Here is a 22,173-nt window from a genome sequence, read left to right as displayed (position 1 = left end):
TGGGAATCTTGTTGAAATGCAGATTCTGACTCATTAGGTCTAGCAAGGTCCTGAGATTCTGCATTCTAACAAGTTCTTAGATGATGCAGTGCTACTGGTTCTAGAACCAGGCTTAGAGTAGTCAGGCTCTAAATGCAGTGAGAAATGTGAATTTTGCCCATTAATGACCAAAGTAGTCTATACAAGATGAATCAGTGGCATGATTTTCCATGGTGAAGAGCCTTTGGAGCCAGACTTCTGAAGTCAGACTCATACCTCCACCAGGTGCCAGATGTGTAGCATTGGGGGCAAGTCTTTCAACCTTTCTGTGCCTAATGTTTCCCACCTGTAAAGGGGAAAGGTGACAGCTCTCATCTCTTGGGGTGTAAGGATGATTAAATGAAATAATCCATATATAAAGCATTTAGAGGAATGTCTAACACATTCTAAATGTCCAATAAATGTAGGATAATCAGAAGATCCTTAGGATCCTAAGAAGCCTTATGAAAGAATCATCCAAAAATGTACTATGAGAGGTTTGTTCCCCTGTACAGCTAATGACTTGAGCTGATCCATTCAAACTCTCCTATCTTTCAGGCCATTTTACAGTTAAATAAACTAGACTTGCAGCCAGTCAGTCATAAAATTAACTTACAGGAAAAGTTCACCTTGAAAGGGCAGGACCCAGATGCCAACAAAGAAGCAGTGGTTTCCAGTTCAGTTCATTATTTATTTATCTGAGGGGCATGCCCATTCTCTAGACTGGTAACACAAAGAAACAATGGAGAATGTATATGATAATTTCCTAAGCCACACAAACCTGAACTTTATCAAAGTACTTTTCTTGCTTGGGTCATTTCAATGTGTCACTTTGGTAGGTAGTGGGCTCCCATGCATCATAACCCCCTAAAGTAATTAACTCTTCCAGTGATATGCCGCTATTCTATATATTAAGGGAAATGCCTCAGTGTTTTCATCTATATGATGAATGTTCTGAGTAAGATAATCTAGTGCTCATGTTGTGGGGGTCAAGCTTATTTCCTTCCCCCAAATTGTACCTCCTCCTCAGGTGCATCACACATTATTTCACCCTCCCATCTGGCCAGCTGTTGTTCACTGTGTGCTCACCACCATCCCTGAGGTCTGTGTGTGGGGAAAGCACAGAGCCTAACACACAGGAACCATGCAATAATGGATGGCTGTGATTAGAGCAAACTTGGGGTGCCATCTTTTAAACAAACCACAGTATTACCATGTCATCTGGTTATTGGATATCACCTGGAATGCCAGGTTGTTGATGGGATGGGGGAAGGCCAGATGGGAATGTGGCTGGGAAAATGCCACTGCCTTTTCTGAAGTTGGATTGCCAATTTACCATTCAGGTGAGAAGCTAAGTGAGTAAGGAACTGGGAGGAACAGGGTCTACTGGTTGCTGGTCTTCAGGACCTGTCAGGAAGACATATCTCCTACTGCAGCCCTGAGTCTCATCCTCTCAGCCCACCTCAAAATTTCAGCTATGGATGAAATGCCTGGCACACTGGCATGGCCATCATTTCCAGAACACTCTGGCAGCTTCTGCCTCAAGTGCAGGTGGAGTCGGCTTTTCTGCCTCAGGCCAGGGCTCCCTCAGATGTAGGCATGGATACAACTAAAATATCTCAGTCTGCTTTCACAAGCAGCCCAAAGCCCCCAAGGGCAATTTTTAACCAGGGGGGAATAGGGGTCAGTGAACAATATCCCAGTCTATCTTCCTTGACAAGACAACTCTTCAGTCGTTTCAGTGTGGCTCCTCAGAGAAATTCCAGTAGAACTGAAACTCAGATATCCACAGAGTGACCAGCTGTCTCCCTCCTTCTACTGGCTTTCCTCCTTTCCAGTCTCACTTTCCTACTCTCTCATTCCAACTTCCCAGGACCACCTCCCAAACTACTGGAACCCAAGCCAAGTCTCATTCTCTGATTTGGAGAATCCACACTGAGACCCCGACCACACCAAAGTTTTCTCAGAGTCCCATAGGATCCTGTACAGAATCAAAGCCCTTGTTACACTGCATTGTGGCTGTAGAGCTCCATGGTCTTCCAAGGCCAAGATCAAGTGGAATCCTGGAATCCCAGGTGCCCTGGCACATAGATGGCACTCAGTAATTATCAGTTGAGTGGATACCAGCAATACATCTGCTGCCTGTGCCCTGGAGGGCCAGGAGGCAACCCTTTGTCTTTGTAAGAATTCAGGGAATTTAAAAAAAAAAAAAAGAATTCAGGGAATTCTTTTCTGTTTTAGAAAAGCTTAAAAAATGAAACTAAGACAGAGACATTAGCAGCAGGGGGAAAGATATTTTAAGAAGGTTCATATTCTATTATGTCCACCAATGCCTGGTCCCACAAAACATACCCCAGGTTTGCCCACCTTTTTGCTTGCCTTCTCAGAAATAACCCACCTTCATTCACCTCTGACCGTCTATCACCATAAGACACCTACAGCCTTTCCTTCTCCTCCCTCCTCATCTCCTCTTTCTCTTATGATTTTTATGCTCTGTACTTCCATCAAGGAATCACAACAAAGGACTAGATCAAAGAAATTATAACAAGTAAAAGCTGATTTGCTGCTGCTTTCTCTTAAATCTCTTTCTCCCATCAGGCCTTGAAGCCAGAGGTGGCAAACAAGCCTCCTGTGGGTCAAGGGTGGTTGGAAGATATGTTTCTGGGAAGTCTATACACTGTTCTAAAGTTGCCAATATTTAAAACTCATTATAGGGAACAGAAAAAAAATTCACATTTCAAGCTATTCTTGAAAAGTTAAAGATCTGATGACATGAGAGCATAGTGGAGGGTAGGGTTAGCCACTTCCTAGACAAGGGATCTGCAGCCCCTATGTACTGCAGTCCCCAGCATTGCCATTTGCCTCTGATTCTGAGGCCCCTGTCCATTTTAGTTTGCCATTTCTAATCATGATACACAAAGTTTAATGTGGTCTTTCTTGTTACCTGCCTGGTCCTAAGGGGGAGTATATTTGAGTTTGCTGTTCCATATTTAAACACTTAGAAAAAACAAGTCCCAACTGCTATTTATGTTTCTTATATGTTTAAGTGCCTCTGGCAAATGTTAGAGCTTCCTACTCTAATGCTATTATGCCATTATTTGGAATCCCATCCTGATGATGATGATGATGATGATGATATAATGATACTTAGGTAATGGATAGCAGTCACTCATGGCACATATGCCTGCCTAATCCTACAGATGCTATTTTGTTTTTTAAAGAAGTCATTAACACAGAATGATTCAGAAGACATGAAGACTAAATGCATTAAAAACAGAAAGAGGGATCCCTGGGTGGCGCAGCGGTTTGGCGCCTGCCTTTGGCCCAGGGCACGATCCTGGAGACCCGGGATCGAGTCCCACATCGGGCTGCCAGTGCATGGAGCCTGCTTCTCTCTCTGCCTGTGTCTCTGCCTCTCTCTCTCTCTCTCTCTGTGTGACTATCATAAATAAATAAAAATTTAAAAAAAAAGAAAACAGAAAGAAGAGGATACCAGGAGGCATGTCTCAGATATGCTTGCATTGCCCTTACTCTTTTGAAGGGAATAGTAGAGTGGACTGGTAGGCAAAAGAAAAAAAATCTTTCCCATCCACACCTTAGATTCCAATTCTCACAAGAATGCAGACTTCTTCATCTTACCACTGACGCTATAAAGTCAAGCTCAAGAACCATTTTCATCTTAACTCTGAGCAAGGGGAGAACTTTGAGTGCACCACATGAATTAGCATGCTTAGGCACACTAAAAGGACACTGACAGTTTGCATCAAGTTTATAGATCCATAAAGTCACAGTAAATACCAGACTCCCACAAAGTTAGAAGTTAGTAACAAAAACGAAAAGGCAACAAGAAGAATAATTACCATAATGTCTCAGAGCTCAAAGACAGAACTTAAATGGCTATAAGACATACCACTTACTGAACGACCACCATTCTTCCAACATTTAATCAGTCACTAAACAAATAACTATCTGTGTGCAAGAAACTAGGAATGAAATGATCATCAAGACAGACACAGGTACCACTTTTGTGAAGCTTATGGTCTAGCAAGAGTCATTAAACACAGAGTTACAATTATTTTGTTAAGTACAAGTGTAAGGATGGCATGAAAGATAAGTCAAGACATAGGAACAGGTACCAGGATACCTAACCTAGGAATAAGGACCTCTCTGAAGAAAATAACACTCAAGCTAAGGCATAAAGGTTGAGTGTAGGAGTTGCCCATGCAAAGAGTCTGTCCTTCATTATTGAGCACTACTCATGTGCCCTGCTACCATATCAGGCATTGGGGTTAGAGAAATGAATTATCAAGTGCCTTTCCTCAAATAACTCAAGTCTATTGGGGTAAATAGGCTTCTATCTAATCTGCTGCTAGAAAATGATGGAATCTCTTCATTACCATGTAACAAATTAGTCATTTAAAAAATGTTCTGATACTCAGAGGAATTCAACCAAAATCTTCCTAATTGCAAAATGTTCTAAGTGCAGAGAATTTCTCAAATAATTTTAAAAAACAGATGACACTAAGAAACTGTCCAAACCTGTGGAGCACCTGGGGCTTCCCCAAAATTACAAGGTATGTTGTCTGGGGATATATGCAAGCCCCAGAAGGAAATGTGCAGCAGGGACAGAGCAACCCAATCATCCAAAAGAAAAGTTACATGAGGGACTGAATAAAGGAGAGTGAGGCTGGGTGTTAAACCTTGAACTGTAAAAAAAATTGTTTTGTGGTTAATAATGTTAACAATAATAGTTATGTTAATGAGAACATTGTTAAGGATAACCAAGCATACTGGCAAATCTTATGTGTACTTAACAAATTCAACTCTGTAGGTAAGTACTGCTACTGTCCCCATTTTATGAATGAGAAAACTAGAGATTAGAGAAGACAAAAAAATGGCTATTAATGGTCATATGGCAGAACAAAAACCTGACAATGAAAGTCCACAAAGCATGAGAGCTGCTGAGTAAAACGACACATTAAATTAAAAAAAATTTAAAAAAACGACACATTAAATTAAAAAAAAAAAAAAAAAAAGGAGTGACTGAACTCACCGAACAAGGGGCCATAAAATGATAAAAGATAACTTGGTGCTAGGCCTGTGTGAAGTGGGTAACTGGTACTGAGACTCCTCCACATAAAGTTATAGACTTAACAGGGTTACACCTTTGGTGAAAGAGACAATAGATGGAAATCTACCCACTGGGATAGGAAGACCACAAAGAAGTCTAACAATGTCTCCTAGGCTTTGAGTGAGGAAAAAAACTTTGGCTGTGTGGAGAATTTATATTCATGGCTCTTCCATCTCAAGTCTTTGGGGTTCTAATATACATAAACCAAGTTGTCCAAGAGGCCCCAAGGTGAGAATTTAACATTAAAATTATCCTAAGCAATTGATATCTTCTAGGGCACCTGGGAGAAACAAATGAAAGGATGTAGACTTAACCTGAACCATTCCCAAATCCTGTAAACAAAGCTTTTCTGAAAATTAGTCCACAATCCAAAATTACAATACAAAAGTTAAAAGATCCACTACGAATCAAACTCAGTAGTCATGTATACAATAGGAAAGACCACCAACACCTTCAACTAATAGAACAAGCAGATGAAGACTATAGAATGTTTAAATTGATTGAAGACATAGAGAAAGAATAAAAACATAATAAAAAATCAAGACACTATCAACAAAGACCAGTCATATGGAGGGAAAAAAAACCCTCTAGAAAATAAAAATAAAATCATTGAAAACAAAATCTTGTCCAATTGTCTACTAGCAGATAAGCACACCTTAAGGGAGACTTAGTGAGTAAGAGGACAAAGCTGTGAAAATGTAAAATAAGAGATAAAGAGAAGAAAAATATCAAAGAGGCCAGTAGATAAAGAAGAATAAATGAGAAATTCCAACATATATCTGGTAAGAGTTCCAGAAGGAGTGAATAAAGGAGATAAAGGAGACACTATTTTTTTTTAAGATTTATTTATTTGAGAGAAAGAGAGAGAGAATTTGTACATGAAGCCAGGGAGGGGCAGAGAGAGAAGGAGAGAGAAACTCAAGCAGACTCCAAGCTATATGGGACTTGATCTCATGATCATGAGATCACGACCTGAGCCAAAAACAAGAGTCAGATGCTTAACTGGACTGTACCACTAAGGCACTCCAATAAAGCAGATACTATTCAAAGATTATTCAAATTCAGATTCAGGAAACAGCAAATCCTAAGCACAGTCAGCAAAACTAAGTTCTTATCAAATGCATTGTGCTTTTCCAGGACACCAAAGACAATGGGCAGCTCTAGCAACCAAACAGAAGCAAAGGCAGGATGCCTGAGGAGGAACACAAATCATGAGTCTCAATGACATCACTAGAAGCTAACCCAAAGGCCTGTCAGCTTGAAAGTATAAACAGAAAATAGAATTTCAGCTTATTTATGAGTATGGCCAAAATAAAAATATTTGTAGATGCACAAAGGACAGTATTAGCCTCTGAAAATTTTATCACTGAAATAACTATGAAAGGATGCACTTTCAAAAGGAGATGGAACCTAGAAGTAAGGAATTGGGGATATGAAGAAAGAGAAAACAGAAGAACTGCGGGGCACCTGGCTGCCTCAGTCGGTGGAACATGTGACTCTTGATCTCAGGCTTGTGAATTCAAGCCCCACGTTGAACAAAAGAAAACAAACGAACTGGTCAACATCTTGATAAATCTGAATAAATATTCATTGACTCCATAAAATCATGATGCTGACTAATGCTGGCAGGACTACAGTGGGTATTTGGAGTTAAAGCATCTAGGTCCTCATGTTATTAAGAATAAGCATATGGATCAACATCAACTATGGATTGGTTTAGACTTGATGTCCACTATGTGTGTTCAATTTTTGAAGAAATCCATAAGGCAGAGAGTAAGAACTACATTGAGCAGTGGTAGCTATTCAGAAAATAAATGGATAAACCAGGAAAAGGAGAATAGGGAATAATGAGGAGAGAGAAGTAACCAGTGGAGTGCAAAAAGAGGGAATAAAGAAGACTTAATCCAATAGAATATAGGAACAGACCTTTTTCAAGTATTAAAAAAATCAGGGCAAATAATAGAAAATAAGTAGGTAGAAATAAACCTAAAATTATCAATAAATACAAGTAGGCTAGATATACCAATCAAAAGACAAATATGTCAGATTGGATATTTTTTAATTACAAGATACCCACCTAAAATTTAAAGACACTAAAAGTTTAAAATTATATAGTACTTATGCACAAAAGCCCCAGGTAGAGTTATATTAATATCAAACAATTTTGTAAGTAAAAGCATTAAGGATTGATAATACTAAGGGCACAATTCATCAGGAACAAATAACAATTGCAACATTTTACTCACCTTATGAACATTATCCAAAATGTACTTAAAGCAAAGAAAGTGACATAACTACAAGGAGAAATAGATAAATCTCCAAACTTTTTTTCAGTGATTATGTAGACAAAATGAGGAAAGATACAGATCTGGACAACACAATTAACAAGGTTGATCTGATGAACATCATAGAGACTCATGAAGCTTGAACATGTAGAGAACATAACACTTTCAAACACATAAGCATCAGTTAGAAAAACTGACCACTTTAGTTGGTCCCAAAGCAAGTTTCAACAAATTCCAAAGAATCAGTAGAATACAGACCACAATGCAAAAAAAAGAAAAAAATGAGAGATCAGTAACTAAGTGATTACCTAAATGCATATATATTTGGGGATTTAAACTTATACTTTTGATTACCATAAGAGGAATAGCAGGTATTACTTACTCTCAAAGGATAAGTAATTCTGAAAACAGAAAATATTTAGAACTAAATGAAAATGAAAATACCATATTGCAAACCCTGTTGGGAGGAACTCCAGAAATCATTTAAAGTATGTTTTATAGATACAAATGCTTCTAATAGAAAAGTAGATTTAACATTAATGAGTTGAGCACCAGTCTTGAGAAGGTAGAAAAAGAGCAGAATAAATCCAAAGCTTATGGAAGGAAAGAAGTAATAAAATTAAAGCAGTCAATGAAATACCAAACAAACTTACCACAGAGAGGTTTGGCAAACACAAAATGTCCTTTGTAAAAGCCAACAACGCAATAACAACTGGGGAGGCAAGGTAATGCGCTGGTACAGCGTGTGGGCTCTGGAGGGGACGGTCTGGTTTGAGCTGCCACTCTGCCACTTCCCAGTTGCATGGCCGTGGGACGTGACTTGTGGCTGGGTTGATGGAGTTATAGCCTGAAGCCTGAACTACCCACCACACCTCGGTGCCCACGCACTAACTGGTTATCCGTACCACAGGACTTCCAAGTTGTATACTCCGGTGGGAGTATCTTTCTCCCATAAAGAAACTGGGTGTTAATGCCCCCATTTAACGGGTGGAAAAACTGAGGTTTGGAGAATTTATGTAAGTCTCCCTCAAGTCATGTAACATAAGGCATTGGAGCCGATTCAAGACCAGATCTTTCTGACTCCAGAGTTTGCCCTCCTAACCACTATGCTCATCTATAAGAGAAGAGGAATATACCCATGGGCCATTCAGCATAGCCATGCTCTGGAAAGAAACTCACTATATATATATATATATATATATCTCCAACCTCACGGACAATGTCTTTTTAAAGTAAAAAGTGAAAGAGAAGAGGCAAATGCCTTTTGCTCATGTATAGAAGTTCCTGCTCTTATTAATGGTAACTCAGCAGTTAAGAGCATGGGCTTTGGAATTAGAAATAATAAGGATAGCTGCAATATTTATTAAACACTGTGTGCCAAGCATAATACTGAGCTCCTTCCATCTTCACAACATCCCTTTCCACAAGTTCTGTTATTATCCTATAGTACAGATTAAGAACTCAGGGGCAGAGAAGTTAACTTCACGTAGCTCTAAATTGGCAGAGACAAGATTCCAACCCAGCCCACCTAACATGGGAGCTTACGTTTTTATCCACACTGCACGCCTAGAGCCCAGCTTCCTCATCCACTGATTGGAGGTGACAGTACCCCCACCCAGAACCGTGAAAAAGAACTGAGACACGTAGGGAAAGCCACCAGGACAGTATAGGCTGGTGATAACAGCCTATACTTGCAAAGACACAGGCCTAAAATGATGTTAGCATTCCTGATTACTCCAGAATAACTGAATGCATAAAACCCACAAAAAGAAGTCTTTCCTTCCAGTTCATCTCACAAATCTTCAAGAGGACTGATCATCTGTGCTCTATGTGAAAGCTTATTTTCAAAATCAAAATCATAGCATTTCCCATTTTATAAAGATTTAAAGAAAAGTATTTAAAAGAATCTGACAAATAAAACTGTAGAGAAGTGGGGGATAAAGGCTCACAGCACCCAACGCAGTAAGTCTAGCCTTCAACTTAATTTTCCAGAATTCTTGAAATATCAGTGATGGCAGCATAAAAGACCAATTAATCATGTTGTTTGTTCTCTGTGTGTGAGTCACTGTTGCCATCTACAGTTAAAGATGGGGCATGCAATGCTGCCAAATAGCTAATTCTAAAAGCAGTCCTAGAGAAGGTGATGCTCAGAAAACACGCTTCCTCCCTGAGTCCAGAAAAGGAAAATGCTACCTGCAGAAGCAGCTCTTTCTCAACCACTTCTTCTGTCTTGCTGATGAGACGCTTCTGCAGGGTGTGAATCTTCTGTATCAGCTCAAAGGTACTGGGGTCACTGGCCTGTTCAGAGGCAACAAAGTAAAGCAGCTGAGATATCACCAGTTCAAAACACTGAAGTTTCTATGTAAAATAATTATTGTCTTATTAAAATGTATTGCAAACCTGCAGACCCCATACAGAGAGAATTAGGACCAAAAAAAAAAAAAGCATAATAGATTGCAATGGCCATCAAAAAAGAAATGAAGTTTGGCTAATATCTTACCTATTGGCTCTAGTTAGCCAATAAATGGAAAATTAATATGTTTGTTCCATCAGGGAAAACAATGATTATACTAATAACAATAATGATAGCTACTATGCATTATACCTAATTCTTTGCCACCATCCAGACACAATGCTAAGTGCTTTTCGTACAACATCAAATTTTAGGCACACGAGTTCCTTTAAGACAGTATTAGTCTTCCCCTTTTACAGAGAAGACAACCGTGGGTCAGAGGATTAAGTTGTCCACCCACACTGGTAAGGGTCAGAGCTGGATTCAAGCCCAGATGTGCCTGGCTCGAAAGCCTGCAGTTCTTCATTACTATGCTCTGAGGCTTTTCCTCCTATGCCCTCTGTTTCCGAATGAATGAGACAGGCTTCCCTAATTTATTCAAACTCAGGATTCTCCTTTGGTAATTGCCAACAAGAAGATTCATTATAGCCTATGATGAGGAAGGTTTCTAGGATGTGGACTTCTGCTAATAATTGGCAACAAAACACGACCACGGCATTTAGCTCTCAAACGGGGTTATCAATCCGGAAAGCTTTGAGGCACTTTCAATAACTATCTATGTACAATTCAAACAAACGCTACAGTTATAAATTGATAATCTGTCCTCTCGACTTTGAGCCAAAGTTCTGCTTTCAACTGTACTGACATTTTGAATTAATCTAGCAGCTAAATATTTTCATCTGCTTCCCTGAAATTTTCTAATTTTTAAATAGAAATTGACATTGAATTGGAAACTGTAAAGATTTGCTTGAAAACACATGGAATAAATGAATGAGACAGTAAATGAATTTTAAGTCTTCAGCTCTACTTCCCCAGACACATCCATATTATTGTTAGTTGACACCACTCTTGGCATTTAAAGAGGAATAAATGAGGGTCAACACCAAGGGAAGAAAACATTCCACTGAGTGTGACTTTGCTTAAAAATACTAAGCAGTGCCAACTGATATCCATATATTGGGAGTATATCTGGCGCACATTCATCTGGCAAGACTGGATGTTGTTAAAATTCAAGCCTCATGTTTACATAACAATTTATAATGCATTACCCTTAATGCTTTCTTCATTAAAAGGAAAAAATAGAAGTGAAAACCAAAACTGACCTGGCTGGTTGTACTTTCTTATGTCATATACGTCTATCCTCCCAAACCCTAATTGTTGGTGTGGTCAGAGCCCCTCCTGGCACCCACATGGCTGGCTACAGCTCTGGGAGATGGCCATCTGTTTTTTTCTTGAATAAGCAGGGCTTGTCTTTACCTGTTATCTGCAGGGCTGATGGTAATATCTATCAGGAAGTCATAAAATAAAATATGAGGTTTGTTATCCATCACCTACCAGTGATACTTTGGCAGTGTCCCCAGATCCTAAGAGAAAGGGTTTGGCTAACACAATGCTAGTCCAAAAAAAAAAAAAAAATAACTAGTTGACAAGAGCCTTGTTTCCTGCTGCAACATAAAGAATGCAAAGACAAACTGAAAGAAGGTATAGATGCTGGTGGCCAATGTGGCTGAAGACGGTCAGCAACAGAGACAGGCAGCCTGAGGATAATTGGTTGACCAAAAACTTCTCAACAGGAAAAATGTCTATTGGTGAAGTCAGTTCACAACTTCCCCTGGGTCTTCTTTAAACAGAACGGATCTTGTCCAAGACTTTTTAAACAAAACCCAAGTAAACCATCTGGTTTGGGAACAACCCAATTTACCTTTGATATAGACATTTTGCATAGTATTAAATAAAACCAAGCTCCTTCCTGTGCATTAGAGAGGGGACAGTGTAGGGTAGGAGAATGGATCTGAGGAGGAGAGGAAGGCTCCGCCAGGCATTACCTCAAGCTTCCTCCACCTGTGCACATTCATGGGGTTCTCCAGTTCCTCCTCCAGGGCTCGACATCGTGTCCTCTCCTTCAAGAATTCTCTTTGCATGTGGAAAAGCTCCTGCCTGAATATAAGACAAACTGTCTTTTGCTAAGAAATTCTCCACCCATTGTCTACGGCCATACCACCCTGAATGCACCCGATCTTGTCTGATCTTGGAAGCTAAGCAGGGTTGGGCCTGGTTAGTACTTGGATGGGAGAAATTCTCCACCCATTTGAAAAGCATGTCTTTATGCGGCTATAGACATACAGCATCTTATATAAAAAGTTGGCATCAGGGAGACTTCTGTGAACACAGACCAGCTTCCAACCTGGGCCAGACACAGATATTATCAATCCTTAAAGAGCGCAAACTTCAGCATTAGCTTGAATGAAAGTACCAGAACTTCAGAATCATGATTCCGAAAGCCCGAAGAATTTACAAGTCAATGGAAAGAACAGGGAGGAAGTGAATTATGAGAATTTCAATATACTTTAAATATCTCTATATAAAGGACAATCTATCTTTTATGTTTTACCACAAAATATGGCACCTGACTGCAGGACATTGAAGCTCTTGTGATAACCTGACAACAATTAGGGCAGTGCATTGCACCCTGACTTCACATTGGAATCACCTGGCGGGGAGCTGTGCGACCTACCTTTGCCTGGACCCAATCCCCACAGAGATTCCGCTTTAATTGGTCAAGCATGTTACTTGGGTTTCATAGGTTGTAATGTCCTCCTGGTAATTCTAATGTGCAGCCAGAATTGAGAAAAATCAAGTTAGAAGTGATATTGGCTGTTCCACCACTACACAGATGGCTGCAAAAGTCCTGAAGTACTAGCTCTGGCTCAGAACTACTTCTCCAATCTGCAGGAATTTCTAGCAAATAGGCACCGTGCTAGAGCCATTCACAGTGCTCTGTGAGCTGGCTGCCACCCTATGGAACAAGCTGCTTTGTTGAGGGGTGGAGAAGAGGCAAACACTCACATTGACATGGGCAATAAGGATATTATTATCTGTCCTCGTCTGCTGTGGGTGTGCAGATTACTAATACCAAGCCATCTCTTTTACTTAATTGCTTCATTTAAACCAATAATACAACTTCCCCTCATTAGCAAGACAAACCATTAGAATTAACTGCATGATGTTCACTCAACAGGGAGCTCAGCACAAGCTGCTTAGAATTAAAAGCATATTTTTAACACTTCGATCTTCTAGAGTGTCGTCAGAAGAGGAGGGTCGGAGTATTAGCTACTATTACTGACAGCTTATTTTGTTCAAGACTCTGTGCTCAGCACATTGTGTTTTTTTCATGTTTAATTTTAACTACAAGTTTAAGAGAAGTTAGGGGATTTCCCCAAGGTCGCACAGCTTGTGGGTGGCAAGGCTGAGATTGGAATTCATACCTGCCTGCCTCCAATATCTTTAGTAAGTTATCTTTCCATTGAAAAGAAAAAATAAAATCTATTATCCACAAGCCAGCGATACTGACTAGGAATGGGTAGAACTTGGTCCTTTGTGTATATAATAAAAATAACTCATGGCTGGCAAGTTTAGTGATGATCTTCGAGATCATTAGAATGAATCTGTTTGTCTTCAAAATGTCAATGGTGGCATCTCTGGGTAGTAAACTTATGTGTGATTTTTTAAGCTCCTCTTTATATTTTTTCTCCATTTGCCACATTTTCTACAATGAGTTTGTACTACTTGCATCATCTGAAAAACGAGTGACTCTAAAAAAACAAAAAGTATTGATCCATCTTTGATAATGACAACTTTCCTTGCTATTCCTGAATATATTCACTGCACCTAAATATCAAAACTATCTTCTAATTCAATTTATTTAAAAAGCTGATGCAAACCGTGTCCTTGTCCCAAGGTGGTCAAGGATACTGTTCATCTACAAATCCATGGGGAATAAGGTTAGATACAGAGACAACACCAGGCCTATTTTTTGGTTTCCTGCAATTGCCTATATAAAACATGGTGATGTTTTCCCAAAGGGGAAGTAGATCTTGTATAATGCAAGATTTAAAGCAAGAGAAGGCGCACTAAGCTAAAGTGAAAGCTGCAGAAGATAAATCAAGAGTGAGATATAAAATTTGGCCACCTTCTAAGGAAACAGAGTTTTCAAATAGTGATTAAATTTTTCCCTTCTTTTCATTCTGTGTATAATTCCAAGAAAAAGATGTGCAAATGTTACCAGGATTAAATTTAAATATTGCTGCTCCATCGCTTACATGCTGCCTTCTTAAATTCTAAAGAGCTCATGGGGGAAATGATTTTCTGAATTGTAACTAGGTTGGGTCTGTGATTTGTCTTGAAATTTCTTTTTTAACATCCAGAATACAAGGACGCCTGGGTGGCTCAGTGATTGAGCACTTGCCTTCCACTCAGAGCCTGATCCTGGAGTCTCAGGATCGAGTCCCACATTGGGCTCCCTGCATGGAGCTTGCTTCTCCCTCTGCCTATGTTTCTGCCTCTGTGTGTGTGTGTATGTGTGTGTGTGTGTGTGTGTGTCTCATGAATAAATAGATAAAAATCTTTAAAAAAAAAAAAAGAAAAGAAAAGAAAATCCAGAATACAGGGATCCTTGGGTGGCTCAGCAGTTTAGCACCTGCCTTCGGCCCAGGGCGTGAGACTGGAGTGCCTGGATCGAGTCCCACGTCAGGCTTCCTGCATGGAGCCTGCTTCTGCCTCTGCCTATGTCTCTGCCTCTCTCTCTCTCTCTCTTTCTCTCTCTCTATGTGTGTGTGTGTGTGTCTTGTGAATGAATAAATAAATACAATCTTTTTAAAAAATAATAAATAAAATAAAATCCATAAGACATTTATAAAAAATCTTTTTGCACTCACTTATATTCCCTTGAGAGGAAACTAGTCCATTTTGTGTGTGTGTGACATAGACTGGGTACAAGGTAGATTCTAAATTACGGAAAAGTTGTTCTCATTATTTGCTAATAATTCCATCATATAAAACGTTAATTTATACAACTTGATAAAGACTTTCCATGACCAACAAGTAATGAACATAAGGTCATTTCAGAAGCTCCCCATAGACCATAGTGCCCTCACCTCTGAAGGGCTTCCTATTACCTGAGTTCATCAACATTAGCCACACTCCTGGCAAGAATTCCCTTTTCTCGGCGAAGTTTCTTAATCTCGAGTTTGAGAATTCTCATGTCCTCCACCCTCTGGTTGTACTGGCTCTCGCCTTTATTCAACACAGATTGTTGGATCTTGATCTTCTCATAGAGCAAAGCCAATTCGTCATTGCGCCGAACAAGCTGAGACCCAAGGATATCTCTCTCGCTGATGACCTAGAAAAATAGGGAAAGGCATGGTCATCAGGGAACAAAAAGTCTCACTTTTCATTATGGCAGCCTCTTTGATTCTGTCAAAGATTTCTCAAAGGCCTATGTGTGCCAGGCATCCAGTGGGCAATATCCTGCTACACAGTCAACACTGAGCTCCTCCCATAAATTTGCTGTCCCATTGGAAAGAGAAAGAGTACGACAAATTATCCATCATCATCCACTATTTCTTGGCCCATAGCTGTTTGGGGTGTTTGATTTTTTCCCAACCCATTATTTTATTGTTTAAATTTGAATGATTCTATGGTGGGGTAGCTCTTGCCAGTTTCCACCACTCCTTACTGTCTTACACTGGCCAATTTGTCTTTTTTTCAACCTGCCAAATCTCTGAAAGCATTTAAGTTTCTAATCCCCTAATTATACCTTTGAGTTTCTAACTCCAGAATTATGTAATTATTAGTTGCAATTACATGTGAGCAGTTAGTCTTGTATTAGAATGTAAGCTCCCTGAGGACAGGGACCTTACTTTCCTGTTGGCCAGTGCATCCCCCGGTGCCTAGGGGATAGTAAGTGCTCAATATGACTTGAATAGTGAGTGAATGTTTCATAATTAATCAACAGAAGATGGCCTTTATTACTGTTCTTCCAATAGACTGAATGCAAGAGCTTAGAGGAGAATGAGAATTCATGAAAAGTTGAATCAAACAGTTATGTCTGCTGATGAGGTTTGCAGGTCCAATGAGGAGATATTCCTACCTGGTCTAATTCCTTCTTCTGTCTCAGCCTCTCCCCATCAGCCTCAGCAATGATTCGCAGGAGTTTTCTCTCTTCTGCTTCCTGCTTTTCAATGAAGTGTTTGGTCTCCAGAGCTTGTTGTCTTAGTTTCTGCAGCTTGGCCTGACAAAGAGTGAAAGATACAGACAAATTTTTGCTCTAGGGCAGTAGGACCTGGGTCTTCATGGCCCAGATTTAGAGGCACAGTTGTTCTTATATTCTCCTCTGATGTTTCATTTAACCTGGCTTGATCACTCTCACAAGCAAAACAAGCTCCACACACATACATGCATACACACAAGCCTGTAAAGAAACAGCAGTGCAAGTTGGTGGGAATGTGAACTGGTGCAGCCACTCTGGAAAACAGTGTGGAGTTTCCTCAAAGAGTTAAAAATAGATCTGCCCTACGACCCAGCAGTTGCACTGCTGGGGATTTACCCCAAAGATACAGATGCAGTGAAACGCCGGGACACCTGCACCCCAATGCTTATAGGAGCAATGTCCACAATAGCCAAACTGTGGAGGGAGCCTCGGTGTCCATCAAAAGATGAATGGGTAAAGAAGATGTGGTCTATGTATACAATGGAATATTACTCAGCCATTAGAAATGAAAAATGCCCACCATTTGCTTCGACATGGATGGAACTGGAGGGTATTATGCTGAGTGAAATAAGTCAGTCAGAGAAGGACAAACATTATATGTTCTCATTCATTTGGGGAATATAAAAAATAGTGAAAGGGAATAAAGGGGAAAGGATAAAAAATGAGTGGGAAATATCAGAAAGGGAGACAGAACATGAGAGATTCCTAACTCTGGGAAACGAACTAGGGGTGGTAGAAAGGGAGGTGGGCGGGGGGTGGGGGTGATTGGGTGACAGGCACTGAGGGGGGCACTTGATGGGATGAGCACTGGGTGTTATTCTATATGTTGGCAAATTGAACACCAATAAAAAATAAATTCATAAAAAAAAAAAGAAAAAGCAGTGCACATTACCGTGATCATGTTTATTCTATGAGTTGTGCCCTTGAGGGATTTCCATCACTTTTCTATATACGTGTAGCAGATGTTTCATTGGTATTCAGCAGCTCTTCCCTTACCAGCTAAACAAGGTGAGGATTCACAAAGAATAGTGCCAAGGAGGATGTAGGGATGAAGATGGGGGAGGACCTTTGTACGCACCAGCTCCCGTAATGGTCCTAACACCACCAGCATATCAACTAGAAAGATAAAGCCTGTTGCAAGCAAAAATTAAATTAACAAAGATGGAGCCAACTATCTACCTTATAAAAGGTCTTGATGGAACAGCAGAGATGTCACAGTATAAAGAGATATATAGATCCTATTCCTAAGATGTTTCCAATCTAGATGAGAAAATAAGATATACAAGTATTATGTGAATATTAACAAGTCCAAGCAGTGATTTTTCAGTATCACGCAGTGAATTGATGCTACAGGAGGTCAAAGTACTATGGTTGTTAGGGAAGCTTTCTGGAGAGCTCAGATCTTGACGCTCTTGAGGTTATATGGAAATAGTAAGAGTCATGGGGACAGGGTACCATGAACTGGTCAGTTTCAGAAGGAAAACACATCTCATTAAAGGACACATTCGTTCCAATTCCACAAGTGCTTGTGACCTAAATACCTCAGGCATAATACCAGGCATTTTGCAAGCTACTCTTATCCCTACTCTTATCTTATTTTATAAATGCAATGAGTAAATGACAAAGAAAAACAAATTAGCTTGCCCAAGGTCACACAGCTAGTACACAGCAGAGTTTATTCCAAACCAGATCTTTTGATTCCAAATCCTGTGCCCCCGAAGCTATCACTACCCAATTATTCCAAGCGAAATACAAAAAAGTAAGACCCGAAGGATTCATCATCCATTAGAAATGACAAATATAACCAACCACATCACAGTGGAAATGCTATCTACTGGGTGAAAAAGGACATGGGAGTACCCAGGAATTAGCTTCTAATTCCTGCCTGCCTAGGGATTAGAGGGAGGAACCAGTGAGAGCTTTGGCAACTGACAGATATTTCCTAAGTGGAGAGGCTTGTGTTGGGGGAAGGTGTTAAACAGCCAAGCATGCAAACTGTAAAGTACCTGGTGTGTTCACCACACAGCCAAGCATCCAGTGTGGCTGGATTAGAGTGTTAGGTAGGGAATAGCAGGAGGTAAAACTGAGCCAGACTGGGAAGGGTTTTGTGTGGCACACACTGTACAGAGTATGCAGTGGGGAGCCACTGAGGTATTCACACTAAAGGAAAGAAGAGTATGTCTTGAGAGGTCCTAGGCCCACATAGGAAGGACAGACCAGGTCAGCACAATAAGAAACAAATGAGAGGAAAGCTCAGATTTCACCCATGCCTGAAAACATAAGGGAGATGACAAAATGATATTAAGTCCCCAACTCTTAATGGCTAACAGGTTGGCAAATGACAGTAAAAAAGTAATACATTTTTCCTTCAAGGAAGCATTGGGACCTCCCTCCCCCACCCACCCAGAAAGTTCACCAAGAGATAGAAAACCTCATATTTGCAAGTGCCTGTGACTCAACCCAACTCTAGTTGAGTTGGACTCATGAAGACCAAGAACCATTAATTCCATACCTCAAGCTTTTGTTCCAACAATAGAAGATACGGCACACCTAGGATCAGACATATAATGTCACAAACGAAATGTATCTGGCTAATGGGAAACCAAAGGGTTCTTTTGTGGCATTTGGTTTGTTCATTCACAAAATATGTTTTGGTCCAGGGATAAGCAAAAGGAAATAAGTATTGAGAAAAGATCTTCTCTAGTATTTACCACTTTGGGGGATTGCCTGTTGGGAAAGAGAGCAAAGAACCAGCATTTCTCTTTCTATCATCAGTTACAGTGACAATGAAGACAGCCATAAGTACCTGTTTGGCTCATGTTTTCTTTAATAAAACTTTTATTTTCCCAGATGTGCAACATTCCCTTCCCTGTTCCTAAGTGCCAAAAGCTGATCAGAATCCATCAGCAGAACAAAATGAAACCCCTGTTATATTAAAATGCAATCAACGGTGTGTAAAAATATCTGTCTGAAATGTAAAACCATTCACGCGTTTGGCATTGCTGTGGTTTTTTTTTTCATAATATATCAAAATTCTGAATGGTCTCCTTATGTCATAAATTTATGGGCTGTAAACAAGATGTGGCATTAGACTATGGCAGCAAATGTTAACATCAACAAAATACCTTGAATCTAATGCATTTAGCAGCTATAAATCTGAGCTGTCTTACCCAGGAAAGATGGTAACTGCTGTGTGCCCAAAAGCACATCAAGCAATGTTCTGGGTGGACCGTTGGGTATCCCCATTTCTCAAGGTGTTACCAGTGGTATGAAGTTGTAATACACTCACAGGACACACTTGTTAGTCACTGACTCCACAATTAGTTTTGTGGCAGGTGTTTACAGAACATATATCATCCTATTTGGCTGCAGGTATAAATCATATCTTAAGAATCAGACTTACAGGTGTTTCACCCATTTGTACATGATCCCAATATTCACTGCATTTCACAGAAACCATCCCTTTACATCTAAGACCTAAAGTTTTCCAGCCATGGGAATAATTAGGCTTTCCCTCTCTCTCCCATCCAGGTCATCCCAGTAAAAGGATAAGGTGTCCCGAAGCCAGTCACTAATGTGATGCTGGGCTCTGGACATAAAGAATCTGCTGCTGAATTATTCACCAGGAATCAAAGTGCTGTCAGAATGATGTGGGATGATTTGGAGATGATGAGGCAGATCAGGGGCTTGTTAGGACACTCCAAATGAGATGGCTCCGTCAGCACTGATGAAAGAAGGCTGGGACGGAATGGGCAAATGAACACACATGCAGCGATGTCTACGAGGACTATTGACATTCTGTCATAACCATAATGTGCTGACAATGTCTAGAATACTGAGGAGTCAGTAGGGCCGGGTAGCAAATGAGAAAGAAAAAGAAACATGAAAGGAGCAAGATGTTTCTTTTGAGGGGGATGAGTGAGGACAAAGATGATCTATTATGGACAACTGTTTGTCATCTTGGAGAAGTAAATTAGGTTGTCCTGTCAAAAGGTGTCTCATGGTCTACCACACAGGGTGGGGGAGTATGGGTCTTGCCCTTCCATGAGGGATTATGTGCCCACAAAGCTTTGTAGAACCCAATAATAATAAGCTAAATGTCTCTTGGAGCAAGGTTACTTGAAAATCTGCCCTTCCCTCCGGGGTTTTGGTTTGCAAACTTCAGATGCATGAAATCCAGAGACCTGTGTGAAACGTGATTCAAATATGAGGCTAAAAAAGTCAAGAGGCTGAAACTCAACATTTGAGCTGTCATATTTTTCTAAAGAATGTCAAACAGGCTTCATGATAGGCCAAAATTATCCAGTCGAAGCACCATTGCAAGTCACCCTTGGATAACCTCAAAGAATAAATCAAGCGGACATCCTTTTTCTATTCCTCGTTCTTACCTCAATGGGAAATGCTAGGGAGAAAAGTCATTGTGGCTTCACAATAAGTCCAAAGCAATCACCTTTCTATAATCGATGGCTCCAAACTCTCCAGACCCTGGATTCCCCATTTAGAGCAGACTCTCCAGGGTAGAAATCTTTTATACTCATCTGCCATGTTCACCCACTCCCGGCTCTGCTAGTCCTGGACCAAAAAACAGAGCCCTCTTGCCCTTTATTTTCTTTTATTATGTTGCTTATTTGGAGCTACACATGCATGATGATGGAGGACATCACTGAAACAAATATTAACCAAAGTCAAACTCTAGAGAATTAGGAATAATTGATCTGTTACCTAGGATATTGTTTTTTCTAAAGCAGAATTTGGTAGAAGGCAGTTAGTTCCACCTTGGACCCCATTATGGGGTAATAATCTTTTGAAAAGAACATTAGCTGGCTGGGGATGTAAGAGATGAGGATTGATGTCATCCTTTAAAAAGAAAAATATGATGTACCAAATAGAGTTAAATGGAAGCCTTGCTAACATAGGGTCCATGAAGCCCATGGGTGAAGCAATATTTATAAGATTCCTCTGATTCATTCAATGGTAAATAAACACATCCCACTACGGGCTCTGGGATGGAACAAGTTACCATCTGCAAAATTATTGTTACAAACAAGGATAACAGGGGTAAAGATGCAGGCTATTTTCCAATTTAAAAAAATATATTTATGTTTCTTCATATGGAAATTAATTTTAATGCAGAATTTTTTATTCCTTTTTTATCATAAGCTAGAGTGGAGAGATGAAAGTCTCAGATAAATATCAATTATCACATCTTTTCTGTTGTATTTTGATCTTTCTTATACCAAATGTGCCTTGATTTTCTGTAGTAGTTTTATTTCCATGAAGACCTATCATTAAGTTGACAAAACCTATTAGGAAATTGAGAGTGCACATTTCAATCTATGGCATTTTGGAATCAAGGAAATTTGGTATTAAAGTGTCCAACACCAGCTACACATTTTCAAGATAAGAACTATCTTTCAGGGATGCCTGGGTGGCTCAGCAGTTGAGCGTCGGCCTTCCGCTCAGGGCGTGATCCTGGGGTTCCGGAATCAAATCCCATATCGGACTCCCTGAGAGAAGCCTGCTTCTCCCTCTGCTTATGTCTCTGCCTCTCTCTGTGTCTCTCATGGATAAATAAATAAAATCTTCACACAAAAAAAGATTTATCTTTGAAAACTATTATGTGCAGAAACCAAGACACCAGGTCTCTCATTTGCTATAGATAGTTCCTCCAAGTGGCTCATAAACATGCATGAGTATTCTGTATATACATTTTCAAAATGAAAGTAATACTTTCATACTCTAAGAAATTCCTTTTTAATTCCTTGGTCAAATGGATTAGAAGGGAAATCTTTTGGATTAGATAGGAAAAGAAAAATACATTAGGTTTAGTGAATGTGTATAGTAAAACAAATTTGGTTCAAGGATTGAAATTATACCATTTGAAATAATGGTATAATTATTTGGTATGTATACTTGGAAAACGTTTTTGTATTAGTAGACATACAACGTGCTAAGTTCATAGATTTAAAAGGATTTGTCTTAGTAACAAATTTGAAGACAGAGGTGGTTCCCTGGAAGAGTGGCTAAGGATAGTGTGGGCAGAAAAGTCAGGTGCACATAAAGCAAACAACTATTAGGAGCAGAGGAACAAAAGGTCTTGCCAGCACCATCTTAGGAGGAGTTTGGGAGAGTGGGATGTGGGTGTTGGACTCAGGCTGTAAATGCAAAGGGACTATAG

The 22,173-nt window shown here is 39.9% G+C and overlaps 1 protein-coding gene across 1 annotated transcript in view; it reads right to left on the bottom strand.

Moving 5' to 3' along the window:
- CFAP58 (cilia and flagella associated protein 58) overlaps nt 1-22,173 on the bottom strand; it is a 99,542-nt gene that overhangs the window by 40,073 nt on the left and 37,296 nt on the right. The window contains exons 12-15 of the mRNA XM_072738157.1: nt 15,876-16,016; nt 14,902-15,125; nt 11,773-11,884; nt 9,628-9,732 (exon numbers count right to left, since the gene is read on the bottom strand). Of these exons, the coding sequence (XP_072594258.1) occupies nt 9,628-9,732; nt 11,773-11,884; nt 14,902-15,125; nt 15,876-16,016 (582 nt within the window). The remainder of the gene's footprint in view (nt 1-9,627; nt 9,733-11,772; nt 11,885-14,901; nt 15,126-15,875; nt 16,017-22,173) is intronic.

The sequence above is a fragment of the Vulpes vulpes genome, chromosome 15, assembly GCF_048418805.1.
Source record: "Vulpes vulpes isolate BD-2025 chromosome 15, VulVul3, whole genome shotgun sequence".
In the NCBI taxonomy this organism is placed as follows: Eukaryota; Metazoa; Chordata; class Mammalia; order Carnivora; family Canidae; genus Vulpes; species Vulpes vulpes.
The sequence above is the reverse complement of the archived record's forward strand: the minus strand, read 5'-3'. Positions and strand labels throughout refer to the sequence as shown.